The sequence below is a fragment of the Chinchilla lanigera genome, unplaced genomic scaffold (genome assembly GCF_000276665.1).
Source record: "Chinchilla lanigera isolate Chin_1 unplaced genomic scaffold, ChiLan1.0 scaffold00079, whole genome shotgun sequence".
Taxonomy (NCBI): domain Eukaryota; kingdom Metazoa; phylum Chordata; class Mammalia; order Rodentia; family Chinchillidae; genus Chinchilla; species Chinchilla lanigera.
In genome coordinates this window covers 7,955,282-7,967,306 of record NW_004955480.1, presented here as the reverse complement: position 1 = coordinate 7,967,306, position 12,025 = coordinate 7,955,282, and the positions used below count along the sequence as shown (strand labels likewise).

Below are 12,025 nucleotides of genomic sequence, written 5' to 3'. Positions count from 1 at the left end.
AACTCATTAAAAAGAAAGATTTGTGCTTATTTCGTTTGATCAATTTTTCATGTATATCTTATAATCTGAGCAGCTACTTCTTTTTCTTTGTCTTTTTGAGACAGGGTCTCACTATGCAATTCAGGCTAGCCTTGAGCTCACTTTGTAGCCCAGGCTGGTCTCGAACTAGCAAGGATCCTCCTGCCTCAGCCTCCTGAGTGCTGGGATTACAGGTGTGCGCCACAACTACTTTGAAGATAACAATACACAATGTACTAACTGTTGTTACTCTTCTACTAACTTGTTTGGAAACTTTTATATCGTTGTTTTTATTGTTTTTATCTCTTTAAAATAAAAAAAAGGAAATCAAAGCAGTTGTGGACTGGAGGAGAGACAATCAGTCTGACATCCAAGGGCTTGTCCATCTGCCGCTTGCTGACCTTTATAACCTGTATCACAAAATCGTAATCTCTTTCTCATGTAGTTTTCCAGTCTCTGAAGGAGAGTATAGGAAATGGAAATAATACCTCCAGTTACCTGCATCAGCCAACTCTCAAAGTGTTAGGAGAACACAATGACTAACACACAGCCAGCAAAGCCATCTCGCTGCAGATACTGGGAGGGCAGGAAGCAGCAAAGAAGTGGAGAAGAACGAAGCCCAGAAGATGAGCATCATGCTGAGCCTGACTTTAGAGCCTACTGTGCTGCCGTGCGTCCTGCCATCAAGATATGGCCCCCTTACCCCCAGAAGCAGTGAAGCTCCAGTGTAGAACATGCTGTGGGAGCAGCAGCAAGGTCATTTTCATGATCCTTCCTGTGTCCCCACCCTACACCAGTCTCAGTACCACATTTGGTCAACTTTCCTCCATAATAAAATTAATGATAACTACAGTGACTGAGGGTTTTTCCATGCTTTTAAAGCACAGTCTGAAACCTAGGCTCTACCTTCATCACCGCATGTAGGCATCATGGACAAAAGCTACAAAGAGGGCTGTGATGACAGTCATCCTACATGGACGGAGAAGGGGGCCTGGAAGTGGAAGAACTTGGCCAAGGTCACCCAGCAGAGAAAAGCAAGAGCCCAGATTTACATCTAGTTCTGTGGACAGAGAATGGATACTGCAGCCCTTTTGCCTTCAAATTCTGCTTCCGTCTAAGTTCTTCACTTTCTGGGCTACTGCTGGTGTCTCTGTGTCTTGTAACTTGTCTCCCCTGCTGCTGTCAGCCAGTGTGCTCCTAAAACCCAATTCCCCTTACACCTGGATCCCAGCACTCAGCAAGGGTTCCCAGGAAGCAGGGACTTCTCCATGAATGCTGCCTGCCCTCCTGCTCTCCAGTTCCGGCTCTGGCTCTGGCTCTCCCCAACCTTGGCCAGTTAATTCCACCTCAGCTTCAGTTAGGGGCTGAATGGCTGTGCTCCACTCAAGTTCCTGTGTCAAAACTGTGAGCTCCCATGTGATGATATTTGAGATTGAGATGGGGAGAGAGTTAGATTCAGATGAGGCATGAGAGTGGGGCCCTTGCTAAGTGATTAGTGCCGTTTGGGATCGGTGAAAGAGAAGGAGACAGTCGCTCTTTCTCTTTCCCTCCCTCCCTTCCTCGTTCCCTTCTCTCTCTCTCCCTCTGTCTCTCCAGGAACACACTGAAGAAAGGCCAGGTGAGCACACAGCAAGAAGGTAACTGTTTACAAACCAGATGTCAGCCCTCACCAGAAACCAAACCTGCCAGCACCTTGCTCCTAGCCTCCCAGCCTCCAGAACCATGAGAAATAAAGGCCCATTGTTTTAGCCACCAGTCCAGGGTATTTTGTAACCTGGAGGGGCAATCCTTGTATTGGAACCATCATCTCTTCCAGTCCATAGATATCCCTTTCCTTCCCCCTCAAAGGCCCTTTCCTCCACTCCCCTCGCTATTCTGCTTTTCTTTTTGAAAGAATGAGCAAAGAATCCCAACAGTTCTTTCCAAGGTATGGTATATTGCTCTTCTTGGTGAGCATAAACCTAGCAGCCCGTCCCAGTCCTATGCCACAGGCCAGCCTGACGTCTATAAAACACACACTCTCCAAGCCCTGAAACCGACTCGCCCAGGTCCCATGGTTACTGTGTTCCTTTTTTTTTTTTTTTTTTTTTTTTTTTTCTGTCCCTAGAATTGAACTCACGACCTTGTACTTGCCAGGCAGGCACTGTGCCTCTGAGCTACATCCCCCACCTACTGTGTGCCTTAGTCCAGTCTAATCTATTCTTTTCTGCCCAAGAAGTAGAGCTGTGTCTCAAGTCCCTGCTATATAAGGCCTTTCCCTCTCTTATTCCTTCAGGACACAACATGGGCTTCTCTTAGAGTTTCAAATGCAAAACTTCCTGTGTAGTTGACTGGGTTAGGGTTAGTAAACCAGTCGCTGATCCTTCACAAAGTCACTGTTCTGTGCTGCTTCCTGGCTCCCACAAACTGCCTTTGCGCTCCTGTACTGTCTCGTCACGATGTTTCTGCCTTGGAGCCAGTCGAACATGGACTGAGTCTCTTGACCGTGAGCCAAATTAAACCACTCCTCCCTCAAGTTGTGGGCATCAAGTATTGTGTCCCAGCGGAGGGAAAGCTGGTTGATACACTTGGTTAAACTATTTTGGTTGAACACAGCACATAAAAGTGAAAGATTTCCCAGTCCAATGGCAAAAAAAGAGGGAGTCTGGTCTCTTACAGTCCTGTACCTCCTCTGGAACTTGGCATTCAAAGATATCTACTCTTTTAAATGAAAAACACACTCATGGGATGTTTGCTCTGCAGCCTTCCATGCTGATTAATGTGTGAAGTTAACTACATTAAAACGTAAACAATAGGAATCCCTTTCTCTTTCCTCCTCTTTGCTTCTTGAATCTTTACTTATGAAGATATCGAGCCATGATCTGGTACCTATATAATTCATGGCCCCAAAATGTAAAAACTCAGGACTGTTCCATATATATTTTTTGTTCTACAAAGCACCCAGGGCACACATTGAGACTATTATCAAATCTGGTAACATAGTTCAAAGAATATAAAAATGAGGGGGAAGAAAACCAAGAGACCTAGATGTGGTCTGTTAAGTTCTACACGATATTCTTTAGTAGGCCAATTGTTTTCTCCCAAAGCTGTAATGCTGGCCTACACCTGCAACTGCTGGGAACTTTTTGTTCCGAGGTAATCAGTATGGATGAAGATCATGGCACAAACCAGGCTGACACCCTCAGAGTAAGCCTGGATTTAAATTCTTCAGACATTTCCTTCTAGACTGACAATGTTGTTGTAGTTCAAAACTTTAGAGTGCAAGTTTTGTATAAAGCTAAAGGAGGGTTGGGAATATAGCTCAATGGCATAAGTACCTGCCTGGAAAGCACAAGGTCTTGAGTTCGATTCCTGGTACAAAAAAAAAAGAAAGAAAAAAGCTAAAGGATATCTTCTCACCTGGCATTTGAATGAAGACTTTAAATACTCCCCTTATGAAGTATGAGAAAGCCTTCCCATGAAATCTAAAGGGGTAAAAATAGAGCACCATATGGAAAGAGATTATAAGATTAACTAATGCATTATTTGCCTTAGACTCAGACTTGGAAGGTTCTCAACCTTACTGAAGAAGCCACTGTAAATTCACATTAAGAAACTGATTCTTTGCTTTGTTCATATCTAAATAAAGGAGCTGCAAAATCTAGAAAAACTAGTAGTTGTTTATACAATAATACTCATATTAATAAAATGTACTCATACAAATAAACTAAGAGATAGCTATTCAGAACAGTGAATGTGGAGTCAGTGTTAATAAACTCTGATGATTTTATTTTTTGTCTTTTGGATTTCAGAATTTAGTCTTTTGAACAGTGGTATAAACAACAGACAGCATTATTAGTTTAGGATACTCGCCAATGATAATAAGGGCTCAGACTGACTTCTCTGAATTGACATTTAAACTAACAAAAATTGACAACTATATTTCAACTGTTTCTAATGAACTAAGATAAGTAGACATAAAAAATTCAGAAAAATGCATTTAAATAAAATCCTATAAACTCCCCTTGACACACAAACAAGTAATAAGGCTTACTAAACACAGCTCGCTCTCGCTCGCTCTCTCTCTCCCCCCTGGTGAATAGTTGACCACACAAAGAAAATGATAAAAAAAAGTCTGCTGTAAATTTTATAGTCAATGAATGTATTCAGATCTCTGTAGATTAAAGACAAGCCTATGCATTGTCCTGTAGATGGGCTTGTAGGCTATTACCAAGATTTAGATATTATGGACTGTGCTGCTATAAACAGGGGTGTGCTTGTGGCATTTGTACACAATGCAGCACCACTCTGCCATAAATAAGGATAAACTTTCGAGTCATTCGTAAGTAAATGGATGAACCTTGAGACCATAATAGTAACTGAAATAAATCAGACACAGAAGCTTAAATATTGTATGGTTTCTCTTATGAAAAACCCAAAATACTATATGAATAAAGAGCAAAATAAAAGATAATAGGAAGTAGATCTTTTTCAAATGAGAAGGGGAACAAGAGATGGAAAAAGAGGAGAGAGAGGTAAGGGAAAATGGATAAAAAGAAAAGATTTGGAAAAGGGTGGACACAGAGCTCTTGCAAATGGGAAGGGAACCGAGAGATGGAAGGAGCAGGGAGGGCCGGGAGGGGTAAGGGACGAAAAAGAATTAGGATGTGCTGTGTACATGCACTAACCACCCCCCTGCCGTGCCTGCAATCATTATGTACTACAAACATGCACTACTAAAAATAAAAATTAGATTTAAAGAGACAAGCTTAGACTAGATCTAATATTGAGCCAATCAAGCATTCAGTCTGCCAATCCCTAGAAGCAGCCACTTCCCACGAACATTTTCCTTCCCACAGTCCTGTTTCTGGGGTCACACCCCCCAGAAGCCTCTGAGTTCCACTGGTTAGGAAATGAAGGGTAAGAAGGCCAAGGCAGGAAACAGTACCGTATATACAGAATAACAGCACCACACCGTCAAATTCCGGGAAGCAGACATTGCTCCATTCCTTACACCCAAACTCTTAGAACCAAAGCAGTTAATCAGGTAAATAGGTTTAGACAGGCCTGCCGCTACCATACCCATCTTGTAGTGGACAAAGGAGGGGAGTTAAACTTCTAAGCACCAGCTTGACCAGCAGGTGCCAGGCAGTTAATATTTCATTCCACAACAGAGAACTTTCAGTTTTACCCTTCGTTTGGTATGTGCTTTAGAACAATCCATTGACTTGACCCAAACAAAACAAAGCAAAGATAAGGAACTAGAAAACCCACAGAGCAACACAGCTGGATTGCTTTTCTCAGAATCACATTGCCGCCGCATGAATTAATATGGTACCCGGCTTCGTAACTTCTGCCTAAATATTTTCCATCACCATGCACATCAGTCATTTTGAACCTCATCCTGTAAGATCTGAGGTGTATTTTATATGGATGGCAGTGTCACTAAGAAATGATCTGTGGGTGTGTGAAGATGGTCCCCTCTGTCCCTGCAGCCCACACATACCTTCAGGGAAGCTGTTGGGCTGGACCACGTGGACAAAGAGGTGCACCATTTGGAAGAGAATGGAGATGGGCCCGGCTGAGTAGGAGGCTGGGGTCTCATATGTCACTGGAGGCAGTTCATAATGCAGATGCATGGGGCTGTCTGTGGGTGCAGGTTGCTCTCCTGAGTCGGTGCTCCTGCCCAGCGCCAGCAGCAGCAGCAGCAGCAGGACGCTGAGCGTAAGGGCCATGGCTAGTGCGATCTCCCAAGCATGAGGTAGCTTCCGGAAGCCTCAGGGAACACAGGTACCTTCCTGTGCAGAAGACACCCCCTGGGCCAGGCTGTGCGGTGTTCTGTGCCTCTGGGCAGGGCTGGCTTTCTTCAAAAGATGCAGAAGAGTGTTCTCCACGGGGCTCATTCACTCCAGGCACCGTTCCTGGCAGGGAGAGAAATGACAGAGGAGTCACTAATGCAAGTGACCTGCTTGCACCTGGACTGCTCGGAAGAGGGCACAGCTTTAGAGGAAGCCCTCCCACCTAATCCGGGTGTGGATACACACAGCCTGCAGGGGAAGGGCTAGCATGCAAGCCAGATGCAGAGAAAGTCCTACCTGGGGAGAGATCAGACGCAGATCCAGATCTCTGTTGGAATCTGAGAAACACCAGCTAGTGACAGAGGGCCATGCAGTCTTGGAAATTAGTATTGACTGAGCATGTACTATGTCCCAGGCACTGTCATGCTTCTCAGGCATTATCCCAATTACAGATCAGTGAACTGATGCACAGTTTTGCCCAAAGTCACAGATGATTACTGGTGGAACGAGAATTTAAACCCAGGAGTTTGTCCTCAGAACAAAAGCTGTAAGCATGACCCCAAGACACTGCCCCTATAGTCACCCATTCAGCCTCAAAGGAGGGCTCCCGGGGCCCTAACAATGGGCCACATGATTATTTTTTCTCCAAGTTTCTGTTGTCCTCTCCAATTTGGAGACCTCTTACTCTACCTTGTACCCTACTTATTTGCTCCCTGATCTCAGGGTCAAGCACCCCTTCTCTCAAACCAGAAAGGTGTCAAGGTCAGGGCCAAAGTGTTTAAGACAGGTGACACTGGAATCTGTCTTTCTAATAAAGTCACCAAATCATCCTGATAGAAGCATTTGTCCAAAGTCATCTCCACCACCACCCACCCTGCGAAAGGGAGCAAGAAACAGGAATGCTAACAGCAGAGGCCACTCCAGCATCCGAGGAAAGAGGACAGAGCGCTCAGCTCCAAGGTGGACCTCATCCGCTGTCTGTCTGTCCCTGGCCTGACAGATGGCAGGGCACACAGTCAGTGTCTGTATTCAGCAAAAACAAAGTAACAGATTTCCTGTGCCATTTTATGAGGGTGAGCAAATCAGCACAGAACCCCAAAGATTAGGGGTGCAGGTTCTTCTTTCTCTGTTCCAGTATTCTGAAACACACTGGTGCATTTCCTAAATTACACACACCCTTAGCTTTCGAAATAAGGAAAGGGTACCCCTACAACACACACTGTAAGAAGGGGGTGGGGTCAAAAACTGACACATTTTACAAGGGGCCAGAGAATCCACTACCTAGATTCCAAGCCAAAGAAAGCTCCAAGTGAGAAATATAATTTCTAGAGTTATTTGAGTAAATACATGATCCATACCTAATCCCTTAGTGCCTAGTCTTTCACTTACTATGTGTGGTACTGGTGATAGCACCCAGGCCCTCTCACAGGTTACACATGTGCTCTATCCCCAAGCTACACCCCAGCCCTTGCTTCATCCTCTGAGATCATGCCCAGTTATCTCTGCAAACAGCCACCAACAATGACCCTTTAGCAAAATCACGGGCAGCTCAGAGCTCCAGGTGATTTTCAGGACCAAGCTTGTTCACCCCATGCCTCAAGATTGGGGCCACATCACAGCCTGTGTGTACCACACTCCTCGTGACAGTCCCCAAAGGGCTCCTTTGGAATGTCCCACATGTACACATGCCATCCTCACACCTTAGCTAGCTGCTTCTGAAGGACAGGCAGGGAGCTAAGCCTCTACCACAGCTGCTGCAAGGATTAAAGGCTCAGAATTGTCCCAGGAGAGCTATGAATAAACCTGCACACTCCCTTGGTGAAAATGCAGATGGGAAGTCCCACATGCACTGGACACTCCCATTTACCACTGCACCAAGCCTTAGAAAGCAACTAGAGTTCTGAGTCCAGATTTCGTTATATTCTCCCCCAAAGTATAGGTGTCTCTTACATTTGAAAGTAAATTTCAAGACAGTTATTAAAATCTCACCAGTTTCAGAACACCAGACAACCGAGGAAAGTCAACTCAAACTGGAGGACTTTTTCATTTTGGTTTTCATGGCTGTGCCCAAAAGAAAGTTCTGGGTACTCACCTGCGTAGCTGACTTTCCCATTGCTTGAACACAATATCTGAGGCCCACAACTTAAAAGAGGAGAGATTTAATTTGGCTCATAATTTCAGGGGATTCAGTTCAAGGCTGGCTGGCTCCAAGGCATAAACATCATGGTGGGAGGGCATCACAGCGCAAAGCTGTTTAATTCATGGTAGCCAGAAGATAAAGGCAGAGGGTAGATCCCAAGATTAGGTCTCCATGACTCACCCAGATATACCCAGAAGTATGCTCTACTAATCCCCTAGGTGGATCCCAAAGTCTACCAAGTTGACATTCCTCCTTCACTAGCACAACCCCACTGGGTCCCAAGAACCACTGAGAGTAGCTGATGGAGCTCCCAACAATAAACCCAGGAAATTCTCAGGACCATCATGAAGTGTGTGCTTGAAATGCAGAGGACCAAAACCCATTTCTAGGATGGGGTTGTTGATCTGCACTTTGAGATATAAGCTCCCCTGGTAAATAATCAGAAGACAGCTGAAGTTTGAGAACCGCCATTTATGATGGAAAACCCGCTGGAAATTCATGTCTCTTTCCAAGGACACTTCGTTCAGGCTTCCCAGACACATCTGCAGGACAGTAAGGTGATGGATGTGAGGTAAAAAGCTCCCAAGATGCCCTTACCATGTTGCTTTGACCTGATCTAAATCAGCAGCTATGTGGTGACCCTAACTTTTTTGCCTGGGTGTCTTCAGGGCCTGACACACAATAGACAATATAGGAGTGTTGAAATAAAATGGGGTAGGAGGACTGACAAAAGCAGTCATTTTATTTCAAAAGAGAACCAAGCATTTGCCTGTGGGCCAACTCACAGCCTCTGGAAGGATGGGGCCTGCCTGCCTATAGGGCTCCAGTGACTGCTCCCTCCTACCCAGGCAGCAGACAACCTGTTCTCTGGCTTCACCTACAGCAGAACAACTGGTCCACCACTGTGGGAGTCACCTTCCAGTGCGATGCTTGCCTTTGAAAACTTTGGAAACTGCTCTCTCAGTGGCAAATACCTTAAACAGACCCTAATCAATAAGTTCATCTTACTATTTTCCCTGCTTTGTAAGGTGCAGATTCCTGGTTTTCACTCCAGCTTCAGTGAATTCAAGGGGAGAAAGGAGACCAAGAAAGTCAGTTTTAAACAGATACCTCATGTGATTCTGAGCCTGGAACCCTGAGAACCGCATTTCAGCAAACACTGGTTTAAAATTAGGGTGACTGAGTTGCTTCATTTTCTTCTTTTCTTTAGATGGAACTTCTCAACATCTTTCCTGTTTCAAAGGTTCTCTGTAGTACATGTTTGTCACCCACGGTGTCCTTCAGGGGAGGGGATGACTGCCTAACTTCTGAGCCCACTCTTTATGAGCCCCACAGGAAGTGGCCCTGCCCCCCATTGTGAGGCCAGCCACTCACCTGCCTAAGTCGTGGGGGGGGCAGCCAATCAGATGCTTTCTCTTGTACCTGCCCCTGAAGCACCCACTGATGGAGTTTCTGAGTCACTCTGGCAATGACAGTGGCAATGCCAGCAGCCACAGCTAGCTTCTACACTAGCAGTCACATCTACCCGCCAATCAGGCATGGCTCACGTGTCCCAGTTTCTTGATCGGGGGCAGCCAGGCTTCCTGCCACTTCCAGAAGCCACCCAGCACCCATCCTTCCGGGAAGTGCCGCAGTCACCCAGAGACCCCTTATACAGTTTCTAACAAAGCATTTTGACCCTTAAATCCCAAAGGTCACACTCGTCCCCTTAGAAACTCATTTCCTTCATATTTTAAACAATAGCAACAACACAATGGCTGATTTAAGGTTTTGTTATTTTTTAACCCAGCCTTTATTGTGCTAGTTTACTTCAGTATGCTAGAACACAAAGAAATAGTCCAGCATGGGCATCATAAGGAAATCCGTGACAAAAATGTGGCATATTAAGGAAAATAAAACTAAGCGTAGGGGAACTGCTACGTGGACTGCAGCCCAAGCTTTTGAGACAGGACAGGGTCTCCAGTCCCACTTATGATCTCTGTGACAGTGACAGCCTCTCCCATTTTGCAATCTCTGCTTTGATCATCTGCGAAGTGAGGGTTCTGCGTGGGACTGGCTGGTGAGGGAGCTACCAGTGACCAAGGGGCTTGGCTGTCCACCACCCCACCAAGCCCCAAGGCTCACTCATCCTGACAGAGAAGACAGCTCCGTGGGGATTGAATGGGTAAACTCACAAAAGTGTGAGAAAGGAAAAATCAGCGACATCATCAAGCTAAATTATATGAATCTGCCAATATCCAAAACTTCGATTGACAAAAAAGTCATATGGTTCAAATCCAACTCTTTGCCACAGAGTTCCGAGTGAGTGTCACTGTGAGGGGACCCCAATCATGAGCTTGGTTGACAAGGGTCAGCAGCCAGCCTTGCACTAAAGCCCGGAGAACTTTTCTCCAGCCCGCGATACCAGGAGGAAGGTCGATCACTGCCTTGGCTCACTGCCTGGCTCCCGGGGCTCCCGGGGCTTCCCGGGCAACCCGTCGTAGTTGCAGGAAACTGGGACACATGCTTACCCGCCTTTCCCCCTAGTCCAGCGCCAGGCCGGGTCCCTCCTGCCCGCCTCCCTCCTGAGCAGCAGCCTGTCTCGAGCTGCGGGACACAAAAGAACAGGCGGCCAGGCGGGCTGGCGCGGGAAGCCGGCAGCCTCGGGAGTCCTCCACCGCCTGGGGGAGGGAGTTGCTGGAGCAACTTGACCACTTACCCTCCTCCTCGGCCCGGGCAGGGCACCAACTGGGGCCCTCTGACTAGAGAGATGGGGACCTGGAGGTCTGCTCCCCTGCTCGCCACTCTGACCCCTCTAGGGAGAAACTGATCCCGAGCCCCAACTCTTCCGGGAAGAGCCGCGATGCTCTTTGCCCACGTTCCCCTTTGTTGTCCGGTCGGCGCGCTCTCGCCCAGGGCGCCTGGGGAAACCAGGCTCTCCATCCTGGCCGAGGAGCAGATCTCCAGGCTGGGCAACCAGACGGGCCAAAGAAGGAGCGGAGATCCTTCCAGCCAGGGGAGCGTGCGCTCGCCCGCCCGCCACGGGGAGTTTCCCTTTGCGCCCCCAGACCCTGCTCCTGCTAGGTCAATTGCACTGCGCGCTCGGCTTAGCAGACCACAGCTTGGCTCTTCGCGCGGTCAGCCCTGGGCGCTCCCTGCGCTCCGCGCCCTGCGCCCCCCGAGCCATCTCCCCGCCCCCCAACCCGCAACCCCGGGCAAGCCTCCCCTGGGTCGCCGCTGCTCGCGCCCCGGAACTCGGCGAGCCCTCACGGCTCTGCTCCGAAGCGTGGAAGTCTGGCCCACGAACTGCGGCGCGGGACACCACGCAGCGGGAAAAGTTTGCGCGCCTACACGACTGCCCCAATCTCGCGTTCGCCAGCCGGGCAACCTGGCCACTACCGTCTCCCTGCAGCCCTGAGGAGGCTGTCCGGGCGCGGGTCACCTGCGGGGTCAGGGAGGACGCACAGCGAACTCCTCCGCCCGCACTGCCAGTTCTCAGCGTCTAGAAAGGAGCGCGCACGGCCCCAGCCCAGTCCGCGCACGCAGCTTCTCACCGCGGGCCCGCTCTCCTCCGGCTGCCGCCCTCACCTCTCCTTACCGGACCCGGATCACCTGGACCCCGCTCACGATTATTTAAAAAACCGGTCCGGAGACGCCGGGACGGCTTCCGAGAGCCCGCCCGCCGCCCCGCCCGCCAGAGTGGAACTCACCGCGGGGCTGCAGGACCCGGGCGCTGCGGGAGGCGAGCCGAACCCAGGCAGCTGGCGACCTGTTGCGGCCTCCTCTGTTCCCGACCAAGATCTAGAGAGACAGACGCCGGAGTGGGGGTGGCCCTTAAACGTACCCACCCACCGCCACCGAGCTCAGCGCGTGGCCGGGTGCCCGTCCCGACCCGCACGTTGATTTAAATATCGCTAAGCCTCGGCCTCCGGCCGCGCTCCGATTGGACGGCCGAGCCGCCAGGCCACGGCGCCCGGGGGCATCCACTGGGACCTGGCGGGCGTTTACTTCCTGCGCTGGGAGCTGTGCCCCTGCACCCGCTGCTCCACACACGTCGCCTTTTCTCGCGAGCGAGCGGAGCCCTCTCCTCTCCACTCCTCCGAATGCAGCT

General features: G+C 48.8%; 1 protein-coding gene across 4 annotated transcripts in view; it reads right to left on the bottom strand.

Annotated features, from left to right (window-relative positions):
• The window catches only part of Prom1 (prominin 1), a 104,037-nt gene extending 92,231 nt beyond the window's left edge, over window positions 1–11,806 (bottom strand). For 2 of the 4 annotated variants that reach the window (XM_005402515.2, XM_005402516.2), the window contains exons 1-2: window positions 9,046–9,289; window positions 5,504–5,918 (exon numbers count right to left, since the gene is read on the bottom strand). In XM_005402515.2, coding sequence (XP_005402572.1) covers window positions 5,504–5,732 — 229 coding nt within the window. In that variant the 5' untranslated portion in view covers window positions 5,733–5,918; window positions 9,046–9,289. Of the gene's footprint in view, window positions 1–5,503; window positions 5,919–9,045; window positions 9,290–11,624 lie in introns of those variants that run through there. The other 2 variants (XM_013503331.1, XM_005402519.2) reach the window with 2 other exon arrangements.
• Between the last annotated feature and the right edge of the window lie 219 nt (window positions 11,807–12,025).